Source organism: Aythya fuligula, chromosome 1, assembly GCF_009819795.1.
Source record: "Aythya fuligula isolate bAytFul2 chromosome 1, bAytFul2.pri, whole genome shotgun sequence".
Classification (NCBI taxonomy): domain Eukaryota; kingdom Metazoa; phylum Chordata; class Aves; order Anseriformes; family Anatidae; genus Aythya; species Aythya fuligula.
Window position 1 is genome coordinate 15385272 of NC_045559.1, and position 20791 is coordinate 15406062.

The following is a 20791-nucleotide window of genomic DNA, read 5'->3' on the forward strand; positions in this document are numbered from 1 at the left end:
ACCTCTAGAGGTACACACTCTGGCTATTAACACACACAACATGTATGATTTGATGAGCTATTATAACATTGCTCCATAAAAATGGTAAATGATGCAATCCCGTCTTTCCATATATAAGCATGGAAAGAGTGCCAATGGAGGTAATTGAGCAAGTTTCCCTGGGTTTCCGATAAAACACACCATAAATGATTTAAACATATTTGGATGAGTTTATGTTAAAAACAAACAAACAAACACATTTCAAAGTGGTATAAATCCAGTCCAGAGGGAATTATGACAGCATTACTTACAGAGTCAATCAAGATGAACGACTTAGCCTTTGGGCCAGAGGCAGAGGGCTGAGAGAAATACACGTCCACAGAATACTCTGTTCCTGGCTCCAGGCAGACTGGAGTTTGCAGAAGGGCAATCCTGTTTAGCAGAAACAAAGCACAGTTATGGACAGAGCATAGTTCTCTGCTCGTTCCCTCACCAGAGCAGGACAGGGCAAGTTGCCGGGATGCTGTGAGCTCTCCATGCCCTCCCAGCTCCTCTCTGTTCTTCACACAGGTGCAAACTGAAAACCTGGTTTTGAGAATAGGCTACAGCAGTGTCTTTAGGTCAGTATTTCCTTCCTGTATGGAAATAGCTTCAGCTGGATCTCTGCCAAAGCAATTAGCCCCAGCAGGACCCAAGGCTGCTCTCCCAGCTCTGGCGAGCCATTGCCAGACTGGAGCATCTGCTTCTTCCTGCCCTCCTTCGGCCTGCCTGGTGCAGTGGTACAGCAGCAACAGGAAAGGCCACACATGTGTTTCCAATATCCCCGCTTTCCCACAGATTTAACGTCCTGCAGTGGTTCAGCGAAGGATTTGTACACAGGAAATCTACAGTGAAAGGAGAGGAATAGCTGGACCTCTTTGCAGCTGGGAGAGCCAACGCATGTGGCTCCTGTGAAAAGCCCTGGGTTCTGCAGCGTTGACTTGACAAAGCCCCAGTGGGCTGAACGGCGACACTTGCTAGCCAGTCTTCTAAGGTCTATAAACAAAAGACAAGAATTATGATCACTTTTCATACCTGACAAACCCTCTTTCTCCCTGCCATGGTTTGTGAAAGCCAACTGAGTGGTTGCAAATAGCAGGGACAAAGCAGGTTTCCCCTTTGTTCTTTATAGGATTTAAAATAAGGTTATTGGTGAAAAAAGGATTGTATTTGCAATGGCTAATTGAATAGCAGTAGCGGAAATGGGACTTCAGCTGGTGCAAATGGAAACAGCTCTGTTAAAGCCATTGGAGTTGTTTCCTTTCTCAGCACTGTGTTGTCCCACAGATATCCTTCACTGTGTGCCTCCCCTCACATCTAATAAGGAATAATAAACATAAATGACTTTGTTACACAAGTCTTACAGATTCAGCTGTTTCACCCAGTCCTTAGAAGGAAAAAGAAACGTCAAACGAGCCCACTGTGAAATTATTCTCATGTTTTAAGTCAATGGGAGTTTTGTTTGCCTCAGAATGACAGGAAAAGAGCAGAATACAATAGACAGAAGGAGTATCTTGAGTGGTGGGACAGTCCCAGGGAGCTGGGAAGGGAAGGAACAAAGCATGTATGTATAACTGGTATGGATAAAACACTTGCATGTGTCTTTGAACACATGGCTATGGACTTGGATTTAACCAGATTTGAGTTAATGGGTTTCCCTAGACATATCTTCATCACTGAGAAATTTTGTCCAGACATAAAATAAGAACAGATGATCTTGAAGGTCTTTTCCAGCCTTAATGATTCTATGATTCTATGATTTTGGTTAATATCCAACAGTTTTCACACATCTCAGAGCCCGGCTGGAGCAACTGGGAAGCTGGATGCCTATAAAGGTCCTGGATAAATACCTTGTACATATGCACAGATCAGCTCACTCCTGCCTGTACACATTCTCCTGCCCAGAAAATCTCAGATAGAAATATAAGATGCCCATCCAGAAGGAGCTGGCATTTTGCAGGTGTCTGACCCATGAACAAAAGTGCAGTACAAGCAAAGATAGCAAATGAGGAGCTCCAGAAGATGAAAATTTGTCTGATACTTAGAAAACACTTTTTTAAAATTTTTTAATATGAGTGCAAGGAGTTAAGGGAATCAGTATAGTGCATGTTTCTCTGTTGTTAAGGATGAACAGGCAAACAATTTTCATTTTAGAAATAAAGAGCAGGAGGAGTTGCCTATTATTGGCAAAACAGACCCTGCATCTATCACATCACAAGACACATAAGTCATCACGAATACCTCAGGCTCATAACGGACCACGATATCAAAGTCCATAGCGAAGGGAATATTGTTGATGGCAAATCTCAGCCCAGCTCCACTGAGGACACGGGCAAAGCCAGCTCCTGTCCACGTGACGGTCCGGCCAGCACTGGGCTGCCTGAAAACCACTGCCACAGCCGAGCCCTGTCCCAGCTGAATGGCATCCTGCAAAGACACATTGATGTTTTCAACGTTGCAAATTAAAAACAGGCAAACTCAGAAAAAAAGGAAAGGAGATGCTTTTTGCCATATTATTTATTTATTTCAGCCACTGATCAGCCTCTTTTCTGAACACACTCTTGAACTAGCAATAGGACCAGAGGGAATGGCCTCAAGTTGCACCAGGGGAGGTTCAGGTTGGCAATGAGGAGCCATTTCTGCTCAGAAAGAGCAGTCAGGCACTGGGACGGTTTGCCCAGGGAGGTGATGGAGTCACTGTCCCTGGGGGTGCTCAAGGAGAGGTTGGACGTGGTGCTTGGGGACACAGGTTAGTGCTGGCATTGGTGGCAGGGGGTGGTTGGACCAGATGATCTTGGAGGGCTTTTCCAACCTCAATGATTCTGTGATTCTATAATCTGCATGCTAAGAACTCTCCCACATGTAGGGTGTTTATGGTCACAGGTAGAGAAAAGTTTCCTATCGCTTTGCTACAACAGCAATGAGAAGGACTAGAATAATCCATCCATCTCTGTATATTTGGCACCTCCAGGCATTCACACTGCAAACCTTAAACAGATTACACTTGATTTTGTACATGACTGGACTTTTCATTATAAGCTGAATGAATAAATATCAGTACTTAAAATGACTAAGCTGACTTGCCATGATGGAGAATTTACATACAGAAGGTACCATGTTAACATCTAGATACACTTAGATGTTGTAGATGTCTTGCAAACAAAACACAATAAAAACGTGGTGGTGGAGGGGATTTTACCATTCTTGAGGCTCTTTCCTTCTAAACAATTCATTGAACCCAAGCCTACAGTGGCACTGAACATAGCAAAACAAACCTGTCTGTGGGAATTATAAAAAATAGAGCTAAATTGTATCAAAAAAACTGATGTCACTTGTGTCAGAATTCTAATGTTTAGGACTGTGAATTCCTCATGCTCGGACATTTTCTCTCCCTGTTGCAAGATTAAATTTAGTATTTGTTGTAATTTTTCCTTAAATACCAAAGCACCTATTTACCTGCCCAAGTCCAGTTTTTCTTACACTTCGTTTTTTGCTCCTGTTTAACACAATCTTTCCATTTTCAATCGTGAACTCATATCCTTGCTTCTGGAAGTAGACGTCACACCTTGGAAGAGCAGTTGGTTTAACCTATCAGGTAGAAGTAAAGAGAGAGGAGGTATCACTGTCTCAACAGTTGTGAAGGATTGGTAAGCAACTAAATGGAAAACACAGTTTTAAAATGAGCTGTGTTCTCTGCTGGGTGAAACCCTGAAATACAGCCCAGCAACTGCTGGAAACCTTTTTCCCTCACTCTTAAAATTAGCTTTGTCGCAGACATCTGTTTTCCATTTAATTATTGGACTGTAGGATGATTACTGGCTGTGATTATAGCTAAATATTTGTGGATGTGACCTGAAAATAAACATTTTTATTATTATTCCTTCTCCATAACTTCTGGACAACACATCAAATTAAAAAACATTATTAAAAATGTAGGCAGCGGAAGGGACACATTCCAGCAAGGCAAGACTTGTACTTTGCATGGGGAACAGCTACCCCAGTTTTGAGGCGAAAAAAATAATTCTAAAAATGTTGTGGAATTAATGCCAAATTCTTTAGGGCTACCATCAGTACCTTTATACAGGGCAGCAGTAATGAGTCCAATGACGCAGAGAGGGATTTGTTTCTTCCCTTGTTAGAGCTTTCCAGAAGTATCACAATTAGTGACAGCTTCTCCTCAAGCTGTTGGCAATTCAGTCATTTTCTTCTAATTTAAATAATCAAATTAATTTGATTAATTTGTAGTGACTGTCCCTGGGTAACAGCCACAGTTATGGGAGACATGGAAGACAAGAATGTCCTAAGGATGGTCAAGGGACTTGCTTGGTATCAACCACCATATGGACGCATTCTCCATGTGACACCCAAAAATCCAGGTACATACCAAGGGTGCAGAGCCAGAAAGGGACGTTGCATGCTCAGCTTCATAAATGTAATAATCCAGGGGTAAAAAGAAGTATCCTGGGGCTGGCTCGTTACACTGGCGGCTCACGATGTTGGGAAGGCACTGGCACTGACCGTCCTCTGGTGAGCACCTGGGCAAGAGTTTGGTAAAGAGAGCTGCTCAGCTCCACCCTTGCTTAAGCTCTGTTTCATTTCTTCCATTGTGAGTTATTTAATCCACTTCCATTGTGGAAGAGGATTTCCACCAACAACCCTCTCTGTTTCCTCTTTCCAATGCCGTATTTATTTAGTGCTTCATTTTCCTCACTTAGGAGACATGACATGCCTTGTCTTTCTCCATCCAGCCTATAACCAGGAGCACAGATCCCTTTCTTCCCTGAGCCTCTATTCCCATCTATTCCTGCATCCATTTCTCATATCTGTTTCTATATCTATTGCAGTATCTTTTCGTATGCATCTCTCACGCATTTTTAGAAACACGACATGAGGTCAGAAGGACCTTTGGTTTGAGTGATACGGTAGTTTTCATATATTTGCACTCTTCCTTAACACGTTAAATGATCACTAGCTCTGATTAACTTACTGACAAGTACATGCCAAACATGCCGAGGAGCTGCTGACTATGCATGGTATTGGGCTATGTGCTTCTGTGTCTGAAGTCTGAGAAGGATGTCTGAAGGATGTCTGAGAAGGATGTGTCTGAAGTCTAACAGTTAAGACCCCTGCCTGACAGACTGGAGCAGCCCAACTGAAACAAAACTGGCCTTTAAATTGATATATTTTGAGTACAAGGCAGTGCTTTAGGAAAAAAAACAAAAACAACCAACCAACCAAACAAACAAACAAAACATATATATATTATATATATATATATATATATTTATAGCTTTTGAAGCTTTGAAGAATGTATAGGAAGCTAAGTTAAAAATGTCACCCATAACTACTAATTTCTACTGAAATTAGGGCCTCTGTTTCTCTCAAACTCTACAGTTTGTATTTTATATTAAACTAGTCTTTACTCTAGCTGATCCTGGCTTTGAAGGTAAAAGGTAAATCCCACTTAAAGTCACAACCAAATCTCCATGATCCCAATGACTTTATACTCTTCATATGTGATTAAATTATGTTGACAGACTGTTTTTCCACTTGCACTGAGACTCTGTTAACCTAATTAGGAAGTCTAGCCCAAGAGCTTGTAAAAATTAAAAATAGGACCAATCTTGATGAAGAACATTAACTCACAAGTTATTCTGGGATCCGCCAATGTCACAGTCACATGGAGAACAGCCATACAAGTTCTTGCCAAGACCCCAGTATCCCACCTGAGATAAAAAGAAAGTGAAACATATATATATATATAAATGGCAATTATTTACAGCAACATAATTTATTCACTTGGATGACTGATGCTCTGGACCATTCCTGAGATGCCTGCCTGTGCTTGGCCATGTGAGATTGCTTCTTCTACCAGACTGCATGGGTGCTCAGACACTGCAAGAAGGGCCAGATATTTATGCATTTGTGCAGGCAAGTTGTTCTGGAAACAGCAGAGATGGTCTGAAGATTTGACCTTGCATTTCCTTTCCTTTCTGAGTGTTGCTCCTAGTCCAATTTGATTGCACAAATGTTTGGATGAGGTAAAAGAGAAGAAACAAATGTGTCCACACAAAATGGAAGTGTATCACCATAAAATTAATTTCAAGTAAATCTAATTGTTTACTTTTTTTGGCAATGACTGTTCCCTTATACAGGAAAAAAGACTATGATATCGTTTTGTTTTTTTTTTTTTTTGTGAGGATACTGGCTACAAATATTTTGAGAGCAGCTAAATCCACAGCTTCCCCATCCTCCCCTGCAGGTCAGGGTAGCAGCAGTTCACAGCCTACTGCAGAGAGGACACATTTTCCCATCCAGAGTCTGTTAAGGAAAGGCTTTGAATGAATCTCAGGATAGTTTCAGGCTTTGAATGAAGGACACTTTCAGGGACTCAGCTCCTGCCGTTTCCCTCATCTGTGGGCACGATCCCAGTCCATGAACACAGAGTGAAGACAATGGAGACATCACCAAGGGCAAACCCCCAAGCTGTCCCATGCCAGGGTGGAGGCACTCCCTTGGTAAAACCAGATGGACTTCATATTCCCCAAATAGTGTCACTACACAAGAAATGACGTCTCATGCACAGAACAGATACCATTTCCTCCTTTGATGAAATGCCACCCTGGAGCCCACAGGATGGCAGGGGATGGGAGAGGAGACTTCTACAACCACATGCAAGGAGAGCCAGCATCAACAAAACTCTTTGGGTACGTACAACGCATTTCTCACAGCGTCGGCCTGTGGCGAACTGCTGGCAGAGGCACTCGCCGGTGGTAGGGTCGCATATGGAGAAAGGCAAAGTGCCAAAGGCATCACAGCTGCAGGCTGCAGGGAGAGAAATGTCTGGTTAGCTCTGCTGGCTCCGGTGATCACAGCAGGACTGGCATTGGCTTTAGATGTGGCAGCAGCACGACAGGCAGTCTCCATCCTCTGGGTGGACATGTCCTGACACCCTGCAGCTTCCTCGGTGGGGACCCTCAGGGGAGAGCCAGCAGCAGCTTGATGTGGTGGTTTGCCATGTGTTCCTGCAGGCTGATCTGTACTGCACAGTCCTTCCATGTGGCTGAGGACCATGTGCTGGGCACAATGGGCTTGCAAACCCACAGCATGCCTGAGTAGGGGTGGGATGTATTTGCCAACAACCCTTGCTCAGAGGAATGACTCTTGTGCTGATTTTTGTACAAAAAAAAACAGTTTCCATGTGTTTTAACCTCCCTTCCCAATTAAAATGCATATTTAATGATCTTTCTATTAACAACAGCCCGATCTATTATAAAATACTACGTGTTCTGCAAGTGATTTCATGTATTTTCTGTCCTGATAACCCTTGCTTTTCCCACATGCTTTACCAGGGACATGTCCTTGACATAAAATTACAGTCAGCAACTGAGTATTTTGTAATGAGGACAGCGTCTGTGTGTTAGCATGTGCATCTGTACATTCAAATACCTTCATCCCTTTGAAATGCTTTGGCAAGAAGAACAAAAGCAGTGCTCTACATACGCTGGCAGCCCAGGGGGTCACTGCCACTCAGCCCGTAGTGGTTTGCCCTGCAGCGGTCGCAGCGGACGCCCTCCACGTTCTCCTTGCACGGGCACCGACCTGCCACCGTCCCCAGAGCAGGATCCGTGCGGCTTTCGCACACGCCGTTGTGCAGCGTGCCTTCTGGGTCACAGCTGCAGGCTGCAGGCAGGGGCAAAGAGACATAAAAAGGCATATTTAGATAGAGGCATGAAAATGTAATTAGAGAATTCCAGGCTGTCAAAAATTCAGTGTTCTTGTAAAGATTAGAGATGATCGTCCATGTCTGCTGTGTTGGATGCTTCACAGTTAATGCACAGCCACACCAAGAAGTATTTCAAGAGGGTTTCCAAGATCTACTTTTTCTCTGGAGGAAAGTTCCAGTCTTCATTTTGGTAGAAGTTTATCTTTTGCTTTAGGTAGTAATAGGTGTCACTCACCTGCTCCATACCCTGTCCAGAGCACGTGGGGAGGAGCAGGCCCTGTACTCTCGAGGATGTTCTTGTGAAAGCGGTAAGGTTACAGGGGGTACCACACTTCCCCAGAGCTGGTCTGAGCTGGCCATGGCTGAACTATTCACTAGAAAGGATGGGATCAGCAGGGGATGCTGCCTTCAAGATTCATTCCATTTTCTGCTTTGGCACTTGCTGTTTCTCACAGCAGCATTAAAATCTACCGCAGCACTTCCCTTTGTAACCTGCCCTTAGCTCCTTAAGGATTTTCCACACCTATCAATTACTAAAATTAAATTATATTCAAAGAATTTTTCCCATCCTATGCTAATACTGAATTTAGCTCATCTTTCCAAAGAAGGGTTTGCATGCCTGAAAACTTGTTTTTTCTATATATGACCTAGTAAAAGATGCTCCTCTTTCCACCATTTCACACCGCTTCTGTAATCCCTTACTACCACAGAAGCAACAGCACTACTGTAGGGATATTTATACTGATGTTATTCAGGAAAGATGGTGCCCCTGCTGGATTTCAAACCTCAGTTTGGCAACAATGCAGCTCCTGGTATAATGCTCTTTCAAGAATGGAGTCATGCAGCTATTTTGTAAGGTGGTTTGGATGTTATAGGCTTGGTGACATTTTTACAACCACATTAGCATTCAGGTGTGGGGATGCAACAGAAGCAACTAGAAGCTAAAAAAGGGAAGCTTACGGAGGCACGCGTGAGGGTCTGAGATGGCTTTGCGTGGGTCCTGGTAAAAGAAAAGCTTGCACTGGTCACAGTGTTGCCCCGTGGTGTTGTCCTGGCAGTCCTCGCAGACCCCGCCGCTGACCCCACCGCTGGCCTGGTACACGTCCATGTCAAAGTGGCATCTGCCAGAATGGCCATTGCAGTTACAGCCTGCAAACAAAAACAGACAGGAGATATTTAGCACCACGGTTCCTGGGCTTGGCACCATTGCTGTCTACCTTTAACACTGAGTTACTTGTCATTCACATCATTTCAGTGTCCCAGACAGACTACAGCGTCCGAGGCCTTGCGCTTTACAGTGGGGTCGAAAAATCACAGAGTCCAGGTTGTGCAAATAATGATGCTTCTATTGCAAGTTTGTTTTGCTGCCGTCAACAAAGTTTATAGGGTTTACACCTATTAGGTAGGAATATAATGATGCTAAGATTGGGGACAAATTGGAAAAAAAAAAAAAAAGAAACACAAGACTGTGGAAAAAAGTTGGAGAGAAGGGGGGAGCAAGACCAAAGGTGAAGAAAATTAAATATCTTGGCTGCAGAAGTTAGCAGTCTGCACAGGAGGTGGCTCTGAGTCATTTCAAAGTCTTGTCTTGGGCATGTGTTCATGTCTTAGAGTATAAACCAAGTCAAATGAGCTGCCAGGAGAAACATGACAGCAGGCTCCAGCACCTCATTACGTGAGTGGCACCATTTCAGGCTGACATACCAGCTGCCAGACGCTGTGAGAAATTCTGGGTGCTTCCGATCCTGCCTCAGGAAGGATCCACCCTCCAGGGAGCAGCAGCTTCCCCAAGGAGGAGGCAGCATCCTCCCATAAAACACCCCACAGGCACCCTGGGGAGGGTAAGGTAGGAGAGACAGTGAGGTAAGGTAACCTCCTCCATCGCCTCCTTCTCTGTGGGGTAGCTGGAGCCTTACCCAAGTCAGAATTGGCCTTATACTTTGAGAAGTACCCATGTAGGGGTCTGTGCCTGACATGGAGTGGGGAACATTGCTCCACCAACGAAAGATCTAGCTGAATGTTTGCTACAGATCCTCATGTATTATTCTTGCATGTCCTACATTATTCACCACTGTGGAAATAAATAATTCAGTCTTGTCTAATACTTCTTCCATTTGCAAGGGAAAGATCTTATGCTAAACAATGAATGGTCTTTTTTGCATTATTGTCTTTTTCTTTTTCTTTTTTTAATTTCTTTTTATGAAAAATAGGAATGTAAAACAGTTCTCCTTCCTGTAGGGCTACACAACACTGATGGATGCACAAATCCATCTGTTTTTCTAGATGAAGCATGGAAAACCATCACATAATCCATTGTGCTGGGACTGTGCTGCACCCCACCCTCACCCCCCTGTAATTAAAAAGGAAAATGATGTTTTTGAGTTACGTTTGCAGGCGTTATCTTCTGCCCCTTCAGCTGGCCTCCAGGGAGCATCATTGTAGAAGTCTTTACATCTTTCGCAGGATGGGCCTTCAGTGTTATGGTGGCAGATACATCTCCCATGGACCTGCAGTATGGTGAGAAGAGATAAGATGACAAGAAAGGAGAAGAGAAGATAGGAGAAGATGAGAAGAGAAGAGAAGAGAAGAGAAGAGAAGAGAAGAGAAGAGAAGAGAAGAGAAGAGAAGAGAAGAGAAGAGAAGAGAAGAGAAGAGAAGAGAAGAGAAGAGAAGAGAAGAGAAGAGAAGAGAAGAGAAGAGAAGAGAAGAGAAGAGAAGAGAAGAGAAGAGAAGAGAAGAGAAGAGAAGAGAAGAGAAGAGAAGAGAAGAGAAGAGAAGAGAAGAGAAGAGAAGAGAAGAGAAGAGAAGAGAAGAGAAGAGAGGAGAGGAGAGGAGAGGAGAGGAGAAGAAGATAATGACTCTATTCAGATTTGTGGAATTTGAAGTGAAATATAAAAGCATCTTTTCCTCTCTCAAGTGAAACAGATGTGGATCAAAATGATGTTTTCTCTATGTCTGCTGAAGTAATGTGTTCCTGATGGCTCTGTTGCCTACCTTAAGTAATAGATTCAAAGTGATCTTTTCTTTTTCTACTACTGCAAGTCTTAATGCTACAAAATGGCCACTAATCTCCAGCAAGAACTCCTAAATCAAGTTTTATCATTCCAGGAATTATATCTGTATTCATAAGAAGGGATAGAGCCCCTCCTGAGCTGCTTATGCTATGTTAAAAGGCTTATCTGCAAATCCAGTCGGTAGTAATCTGCTTGAGGTACACCAGCAAGATCATGGAAATTCAAAGCTCTTTGGCTCCCTCAGCTGACAAAATGCTCATTTATTTGAAAAAAAGATCTGGAGAATACCTATAAGATTTAACCAGTTTTAAAAATGCTAAGCAACAATGAGGAAAAAAAAAAAAAAAGATTTCTAGTGATTCCAATGGAGACTTCAACTTTTTTATTTCTGTATCTCTCTCCCTACATGTCTCTGTTCTGAAATACATATTTTCTAGGGGAAAAAAAATAAAAAATAATAATAATAAAAAAGAAACAAAACACTCTTGTTCCCAGAAAGAATTTGCAATAACATTCCTAATTTTTTTAATAATCCTTTTTTCATGGGTTAGCTTTGCACTATCAGCCATTCTTTGTGCCAGCATCTCCTTCCCTGCTGCAGAGCCCCTGAGCCCAGCTGGAGAGTGGAATGCACCCAGCAAGCGGCCAGTCAAGTCCGCACACAGCGCGGGCTACTTACCACGTTATATTTGCACCATTACAGCTCTGGTATTTTGCTGCTATTCTCAACGTGTCACGACCTGGTTGCTTTTGAAACACCACACCGGTGCCAACAAAGAAACAACTTCTGAGCTATCTGGCCCAGAGCTCTAAAGGAAGAAGCTGTGCACTAGAGATGCAAATGGTCAATCCAAAGGTCATCAGGGACCTTCCTTCCTCTCCCTCCCTCCTTTCACCCCTTCCTTCCCCCAGAATACTAGGTAGGGACTGCCCTTGTTGGAGATGGTGTTAATGCCATACCATCCCAGGCTGATGGAAGGCATCACCCCGCAGATTCTGCATGGGATCACAGTGGCTGGCGTGACCATTGCAAAAGCAGCTGCCCCGCACAACCACCTCATAGACAGCGTAGTAGTACTTCTTGAGGGGGTCACCGTGCCTTCTTCCAAGCAGAGCATCCCCGAGGGTGTGGAGTTTGGTGAAGTTGATCCTTAGGTTTGTCATCGTAATGAGCTCTGCAGGGAAAGAAAAGAAATCAAGAGCCCAAGTTCATTTGGAAATGAAGTGGGTCAAAATCTTCAGCTTGCATCAAACATCCAGTAATTCCCCCATACTGAAGAAATAGTTAAAATGATATTGGCCATGACCAGTAATCCACACAGTGTCGGGGCACGGACACACTCCTGGCACACAGCTGCATAGCATTCACACTTTCCCTGGCACAGCCCTGGCCTGGCCAAGCTGTGTCTCCCCATCCAATGCCTCCTGGGCCCATGCACAGCTCTGGGGCTGCTCCCAAAAGGCAGTGAAGATTAGGCCACCCCCTCCCTGAGGGAAACAGAGCACAGCTGCATGGAGCTGTTCAGAGTTGGGCTGTTTGCCTGCTGGGCTAGGGGACAAGACCAGCCCACTTAATTTTTTAATACAGATGTCTCCCTATAATCTTTAGGGATAAATTTTCAATATCCCTGATTTACACCAGCTGAGCTTTTGACCCTCTCAGCGTACAAAGTGTCTTCAGAGGAAACCTGCACTGTTCTTACCTTGGATATATGGCACGTATGGGTTTTCTATTTCAAAGCTGGGATCCAAAGCTTTTAAGACAACCTGAAAAACAAATTAAAAACAGCTCTATAAGTCATGGAAGCTATTCTTTTTGGACATAAAGTCTGTTACCCGAGACCCATTTGATACTTATTGCACTTCACAGATACCATAGAACTTAAAACCAGGTGGTGGCCCCGGTTCAGCAAGTACTCTCACTCTTTCACCCTGGCTTTGCGAGGCAAAAAGCCTTTTTGTCAGATTGATGTGTCAGGATTAGGTGTGTGCCCTTCAGCCATAGAGGTTGAAGAACTCTGATGAGGAGGGACTTTCACATTAATTTGAAAACCAGGATAAACCACTAGAAGGCCTTGCACAGTTGTTTTACAAGTTCATTTGGATATGAAACTATGAGTAAAACACTGTGGTTTTCTTTCCCTCCTACTTCAGTAAAGTCAACACCACTTCATGTCCCAGGGTTTGTATAAGTGGATCTGATGGGTACAGAAGTGAGTCCCTCAGCTCCAGAAAACTGGCCACGTATGATCTCAAACACAGACTCCTAGCAATACCTCGCCTTCAGTGGAGGGCTCGATGTCTGAATATCTCGAATCACAAATGACGTCTCCCACACCCTTTGCTGGACCAGAAGAGATGTTGGGAAAAGAAGCTGCGCAGTCTTGTGCAAAATATCTAAATGCTTTCCAGGTCTGTCCAAAGTCAGTGGAGCGTTCAACCAGCATTGCTGCAGGCCGAAATGTCTGCAAAAAAAACCCACATTATTTCATGAATTTCTTAACCAGACATTGATAAGACATCTCAGGAGCTGTTGTACTGACATTCCTCCTTGGGGGATGCCAACATCTGCAGCTAAAATTCTGTGCTTGGATCTTGCAGGTGCCCTATGGGGATACTGTGCTGCTTACAGGAGTCTCTAAAGAAGCCAGATTCCTCATACAAGCCTTCTAAGCAAAAGGGCAGGGCAACCTCCTGTAGAGGGAGAAGATTGCTTTCTAAATAAGGAAATCTACTTTAACAGTGTAGGAATTCTATAGAAAAAACTGTGTAACCACCTGGATGGATCATAATAGGCATGCATAAGAAGACTGAATTAAACTTGAAAGAGCAACCTCAGTTCAGAAATGCCCTAAAATGTTTGGGCTTAATGTTGCTTTTTTTTTTTTTTTAGCTTTAATTCTCGGATTTATAGAAAATAGGACCAGAAGGCACATGAATGGGAAGCTATTCAGTCTATCCGCCTCCCCTAAGGCAGGATCAACTATAACCATACTTGACAGGTGTTTATCTAACCTGCTCTTACAAACCTCTAAACAGATGATGCTTTCACTGCTTCTCTAAGCAATTATTCCTGTGGTTAAATAATTAGTGTATAAATTACATGAAAGCTCTGGTAAAAGGTGTGCGTGTAGTACCTTAAAGGTCAGGATAAGATGGCTGAACTGGAATAAGGTTTCCAGGTCCAGTCGAATGCTGACATGGTCAATACCTGAAAAGAGAAGGAAAATGAAGTGAAGAGCACAACACACAGGCAGCTTTCCTTGGGGAATTTAAAGATGCCTTTTCCAACACAGCAGCCCTGCTCTTTGGGGCATTCTGTGAGCACAAACCCAGAATGGGATCCACAATGCTGTGAGTCAGAGGCTGCATGAGATGGTTGAAGGTCCTGCTCAGACCATTCAGACTGAAAATGACAGTGATCGTAAGGGTTCATGTCTCACTGTAACCACTTAGATTTTTCTTAATTCCACTCAAATTATTTGCTTATTTCTGACAGAAATGCAAAACAATACAAAATATGGGGCTTTCTTCATGCTACATTGATCTGTTAAACCCTTCTATACTGACAGACCTGAAAGTGTTGTGAGCAAAGCTACCAGATATTTTCCAAAAGTACAACAGTTATAGATAAACAAAACAAAACAAAACCACACAAACAAACAAACAAAATGCCAAATAAGATAGAGTAAATGATATTCCTCCTATTATGCCTTCACAGAGAAGATGTAAGAATATATCAATTGATGTCAGTGATGAACTACTACGAAGAAGCTTGTGACAAAATTAACATGGGGCAATAAAGGTGCTGGTACAGTAGCCAAGCTTTATTTAATTATTCACTAAAATATGAGTACTTTTCACCGCAAGCACTACTTGTGTTAAATGGGTCTTTGTGTTTTGCCTACTCTGTCACTATGCATTTGTAGGCAAATGCACCTTGTACTGCTGAATCAAAGAGCACACGTGGTCTTCATGAAGGCCAGGTGGTGGATAACAATTACAGAAGTGAATCTAACCTCATACAGCAATGTTTTGTCAAGGAAACTTACCATTTTCTGACTGCCACCACTTTTTTTTCCTATCCAGCTCAAAAGTTGTGATAACGTTTTCAATCATGTGGCTGTTGTGCTGCGTATAGGGATTGTATGGGTACCTGGAATCACAGAGAAAGCACTTCTGTTCAGCCTAGAAAACAAAACAAGCAGAATAAAGGATGAGTTCAGTCTCTACTCTAAAGACCAGCTGGATTCACATGTATTTATGTGATTGCAGGCTCTAGCCTGGAGTGAGATCACAGAGAAGATGCAAGGGAGGACTGGCTCCTTCAGGGACTGAGGAAGCCTTGAAGAGGAACATTCACTACATCACTCTTTTTTTTTTTTTTTTTTTTTTTTTTTCCCTCTTTTGCATATTTCCTAGCACCTTGGAGGTGTTGCCAGGAGCAGCAGCCAGGTGCAATTGTGCAAGTGGAAAGCAAGGCTAGATCCAGATAAATGTAAGTGGCCTGGGCTGACACCACCAACTGAACCACTGCTGGTGCCTTCTGTAGGCAAAACTGGGAGGTCAGTAGGGTGACAGGGAAGACGTGAGGAGAGGTGACAAGGTGAACGTGTCAGGTGGGCAGATGAGTCATGCTGAGCTGCGTGGACCAGCACAAGCTGTGACAGCAGGAATGCAGCAGGGAGCTGGGCATGGCCTGGCACCCTACAGGGAAGGAAGGAGGAGGCAAGGATTCAGCGCCTTGGATGAGGCTGAAAGCACAAAGTTGACTTTAGTGGCTGGAAATGGTCAGAGGCCAGGCTGGAAATGACTGGGATGGGACTGGGGCAGAGGTGCCTGCCCAGCACACTCAGGATTTACAGGGAAACACTAGGAATGGTTTGCACATGTATCACAGAATGGCTTGGGTTGGAAGGGACCTTAAAGGTCATCTAACTCCAGCCCCCCTGCCACGAGCAAGGATGCCACCCACCAGATCAGGTAGGCCAAGTAGCCAGCTTTCATGTATTATGAAATCACCTGGGAATTATTCACATTTAAACGAATAAAGAGATACAGGTTTGCAGGTGTGCTATGATCCATATGTTTTAAATACTACAATAAATATATACTTAAACATTATGATAAATATACGTCATATTTAGCCATTCGACATTGCACTTTGCGGCCTGTGATGAAAATTCAACTTATAAGACAAGACAGAAGTACAAAAAATACTCAGTCATCTCATTTTACAAAGCTCTGGAAAGGAGAGCTCGGTTATCTCAGCATTTGGCAGGACTGTGCACACCCACGCTCTGGCTTATACAGACACACTCAGCATGACACTCATTCAACTTATGTTTAAGGTTGCACCGTAACAACCTTTCTGTGCCCCAAATGACAAGCATGTGCATGTCCCCGTGGGCAGGTCTGCCAGATCCCATCTGCCTCTGAAGCACGCAGCTTTACACCCTCCTCAGCACCGAGTTCTCTTTCTTTTCCTTTCTAGACATAAAGTGCAATCATAGGGCCAAAACCCACTTAACCTACATTTAGAAACAGAGACGTTATTCTAAGCAAGACTGACAACTATTTAAAGTGCTTCTTTTCAAACACAAAGAAGTCAAACTCTACTTTTTTTTTTTCAATCTGAATTTTCATTAAACATCCTAACCAAGCCTGGGCTGTTGGCAGCTTGCCACGCTGCCTGACAAACTTCCACACGCCGGGACTGCTCTCGTCACGGTGCTCTTGTCGTGGCACAGGTCATTGGGAGGGGAATTTGGGGAGGAAGAACTCAACTTTGCAAGGCATGAAGCTTCCTGGCTTGCCTCCAGCAAAGTGCTCAAGGGTGTGCTGGTGGGGAAGAGAATTGATTTCAGCAGGACTCTCTATATACTTTAGGTGGCACGCACGTTTAAGGGGAGCTGGTACAGCAGATTGCATTGCTGGAATATAAAAACATCTCTGGGAAGCAGCAGGACTTGTGACTCGTTGTCTTCAGGAGACAGTCACCAAGGGTCAAGATGTATCAAGGCAGCATTAAATCACTGGGAGTATTGCAGGAACAGCTGTTCCTTTTCGAGTCTGCATTTACATAATACAAAGGATAAGTACAGGCAAGTGAAAATATTAATTTTTGATCACTCTTTGATCTCCTCTTAAAAAGACAAAAAAGGCAGCCGTACAGCCAAGGGCCATAAATGCAATGTCTCAGAGATGACTCTTTGTGCCTCACAACCAAGCTGCACCAAGGCTCGGAGCACAGCCAGCAATTTAGTGCCCAGGATCCATTCGTTCAAACAACCTGGGGAAAAACTGCAAAGAGTGAAGAGCAGCTCAAACAACCTTTCAGAAGGGAAAAAAGATATTTAAGTTTTGCAGAGTAACTTGGAGCAGTGCTCGGTGTCATCTCAGCATGGCAGAGCTTCACACTGTAAATGTGTCACAGCATTTTGCCAGAAGGTCATAAACTAAATATTTTCAATTGCTTATAAATGAAGTGGCATTTTATTAACTTCCTCTTTAGCCTACAGATGGTATTTAGTGAAAATACTTCTGCTTGCAAGAATTTATTAGCTCAGTGGGGCCAAGTCCTCCAGGATGTGCTGTAGGGGAGTCTGTTTCTGCTGGACAGTGTTCCCACATGTTCAATGGACCCACAGGGTCTCCACAGCTGCTTCCCCAAGAGGGATCCATTTAATTGCCCACATTTTGTGTCCACCTACCTACCCACATGGCCAAAGACTGCAGCTTTTCATCTGCCAGAAATGTTTTTTTTTTTTGCTTTCATTGATGTTGGTCTTACTTCAGATCAAACAACATGAGAGGATGCAGTGTGAATCTCCGAACAGGCTGCCTCAGCTCTCAGCACTGTATGGGACGTGTCCCTCAATAAAGACATGTCAAGGACCACGTTCATCCTGCTAAGCACTCACACACATGCAAACTGTGGTCTTCATCTCCAAGCGGGGAAAGACTGGCAGACCAAAGCTCGCTCAGAAATCCCCGTGCTCATTTGCATCTCATGGATATTTCTCCCTCTGGAGAAGCTGTGCATCACTGGGCAGGCTGTGTGCTGCTTTCGCCAAACCCTCCATATGTGCTGCAATAAGGCACAGCCTCACACCAGGCATATTTCATGCTGTCTGATGATCATTCAAACAACTCCAGTAGAAGCTTCACAGTCTGGTCAACTTCTTTTACAGACAAGAACATCGTTAGTAAGCAGAGCTCAGTTTACTAAAAAAGAAGAGCAAACCAACCTCGAGGTAGCCTATAATGCAGTACTTCTGAGGGTTCTTCAATCCACAGGTAGATGAGGCTGTTAATTGCTTGCTGCGACCCAGGAGGAGGTCCCCAATGGCTGGGTGGCAGGACCCAGCACCACAGTCATCCTGTGCCTGCTGGGGTCTTATCAGCACTGAGCATCAAAGAAAATCAGAGAGTTGAAATTAGTTCATGTACTCAGCAATACTCTGCAGAGAAAATCAGTTATGTTCTGACATCAGCAGAAAAGTAAATTCTTTGTCTATTTTCCTTTTGTACTTAATCATATCCTCTCTGAACCTGGAAGAGCTTTGCTCATGAACACACCTGCTGCAAAATCATAAAAAAATACACCACGCATACTGAAAATTTATGCTAAAACTTAAATAATCTGCACTTTATTGCTCATCAAACATGCCAGTCTGCTAGGAGTAATAACAGATGATGTGTCCTATCCTGGTGTACCCAGAGACAGCACTACTGCAGCAGAATCACAGGCATTGCAATCAGCTTAGATAGGAAGGAAAGAAGAAATTCCTTATTATGAGTGTGGTGAGGCCCTGGCACAGGCTGCCCAGAGAAGCTGTGGATGCCCCATCTCTGGAGGTGCTCAAGGCCAGGCTGGATGGGGCTTTGGGCAACCTGGTCTGGTGGGAGATGTCCCTGCCCATGGCATGGGGCTGGAACTGAGTGGGCTTTAAGGTCCTTTCTATCCCAAACCATTCGATGATTCTGTGATTCTCTGGCTTTGTGAGCAGGACCAGATTCTGATTCATTCTGCTGCTTTCTGCTGAGTTGTCCAAGTTGTACTGATGGAACTGAATACAGGTATGAAGTCGGGGGTCCTTATGATTTTCTGGTGATCTGCAATGAACATCCTGATCCAGTCCCAGCGCCCTCTGTTTGGAACCCATGGAATGGTCATTAATAATTAATCAGCATAATTTAGAGTTCTGTAAATAATTGTCTTTTTTTTCAGTTTATTTTGTCTGACAAGAATTTATTTTTTTTTTTCCATTATGTCAAGACTTCCCTTACAGGGCTTGTCCTTTTAAACAAGTTCTATCCTGAAACCCTGAACAGGAATGGGTACCTTGGAGGCTTTATCTGCTCAGCTTTACTTGGCTCATCTTGTTATAAAAAGTGCAGTTAAAAAAATAGAATCAATACATGAAGATCCCACAGGGATATGAGGAGCAGTAATGCAATTACAGCAGTAAATATGCATTATTTACTACGAATGGTTGTAGAAACTGCTGCAACATCCAGATTTCAGTTTGTGGCTCAGGCTATACTTCAGGCGATCAATGAAGCTTGACTCATTAAGTATAAAACAATAAATATGTTTGGTTGGCTTGCCTTTATTTATCCATATTTATTTATTTATTTTAATAAATTATTTATTTATCTTTATTTATTATTCTTTATTTATGTATTAGCTGTTAGCAGGCATCGATTGCCCACTTCAGGACCTGTTTCAGATTCAATCACAATGTGTATCTTTTCTTTGTATTTAAAGCTCTCACATCACTCATAGCTCCTAGGCAGGAGAGTGGGGAACAAGGACTCCATATCGCATGCATTTAACTGTGTATGTAAAAGAAGTCCTCCAAAAAAATCTTGGATTGACACATAAATGACATGATAATATTTCAAAATTGGCTCCAATGACTGTAACATTTGTACTTACTGTGAAACAACAGAAGGGCCAGCCCAAGCCTCATGCCTCTGCGTGGAGCTCGGGGTGGTCTGATGATGGTGGGTCACGCAGTGCTCCGCTGCACAAGGGCACACCTTCTGCAGGGCTATCCTTCAGCAAAATGAAGGAACAAAATAAAAACATCATGACTGAAAGGAAACCCTAGTTATGATTTTGTTCTAGAAGAAATTTCTCATGACAGTTTTCAGTGCTCAGAATGAGATCAAAGCATAGGGACACCTCGTATGTGGTTTAGCAGAAGACCATAAAAACATATTCAGATAGTTTGAAATAATAATAAAAAAAATGCTATCAGCAAAAACATGTTAGTGTTTGAATATCAGCTACTTAATCCTAACTAGATTCAACAGGGCTGTTTGAAGACACCTAACTCCTTCTCTTGTTTCTTGTTTCTTTGCACTGACTTCAAACAAAGCCAGTGGTCCTAATGTAGATGCTACCAAGAAATGCCTGAAGTCGGGTGCTACGAATTTTGGCCTCATCAGAGACAGAATTGTAACAAAATTATAATTAGAAATTATAAAATTAATCTTTAAGTGAAGTGAGGAAAAACGGGTAATGTCAGTATCAGTGCAAAATACTTGTATAGAGGAGTGCTCAGCTGGAACCCAAGGCAGGTTGATTGTGGTTTTTACTTCACATCCTTCCTCTTACCACTCACATGGAGGAAGATATCATTTGCCAACACAAAAACTCTATTGGGTAAAGAGAAGGCAGACATGGATGGAAAGATGACCCAGCATATTGTCACCAAGTAGAGCTCCCAAACCCCAGCCTGACTCCAGATCTGTGCCTTCCATCTATTTCTTCATCTGTAGGCATCAGCGGGACCAGCATGTCCTGATGCAGCTGTTTCCCAAGGTGTCCCCATGCAAGCACACCAATGTGCTGCTTCTTGGATCTGTTCTTGTTCCTCACCTTCATGCGACTGTCACTACCCTCCCTGCATGAGCTAAGATGAAATACCCCAGTGTGGCAGACTAGAGGAACTCGTCACTTAAGAAACAAAGGCATTCAGAGCATTTCAGATTTTACAGCCTCCACATAGGCTTGTTTCAC

General features: G+C 43.3%; 1 protein-coding gene across 1 annotated transcript in view; it reads right to left on the minus strand.

Annotated features, from left to right (window-relative positions):
* Positions 1–20791, minus strand: part of LAMB4 (laminin subunit beta 4) — a 44942-nt gene that overhangs the window by 22845 nt on the left and 1306 nt on the right. The window contains 18 exon segments of the mRNA XM_032200508.1: positions 291–411; positions 893–1014; positions 2260–2445; positions 3475–3606; positions 4403–4553; positions 5665–5744; positions 6734–6843; positions 7522–7701; positions 8705–8893; positions 10131–10251; positions 11719–11933; positions 12462–12525; positions 13035–13223; positions 13896–13969; positions 14811–14946; positions 18009–18166; positions 19703–19724; positions 19726–19822. Coding sequence (XP_032056399.1) covers positions 291–411; positions 893–1014; positions 2260–2445; positions 3475–3606; positions 4403–4553; positions 5665–5744; positions 6734–6843; positions 7522–7701; positions 8705–8893; positions 10131–10251; positions 11719–11933; positions 12462–12525; positions 13035–13223; positions 13896–13969; positions 14811–14946; positions 18009–18166; positions 19703–19724; positions 19726–19822 — 2347 coding nt within the window.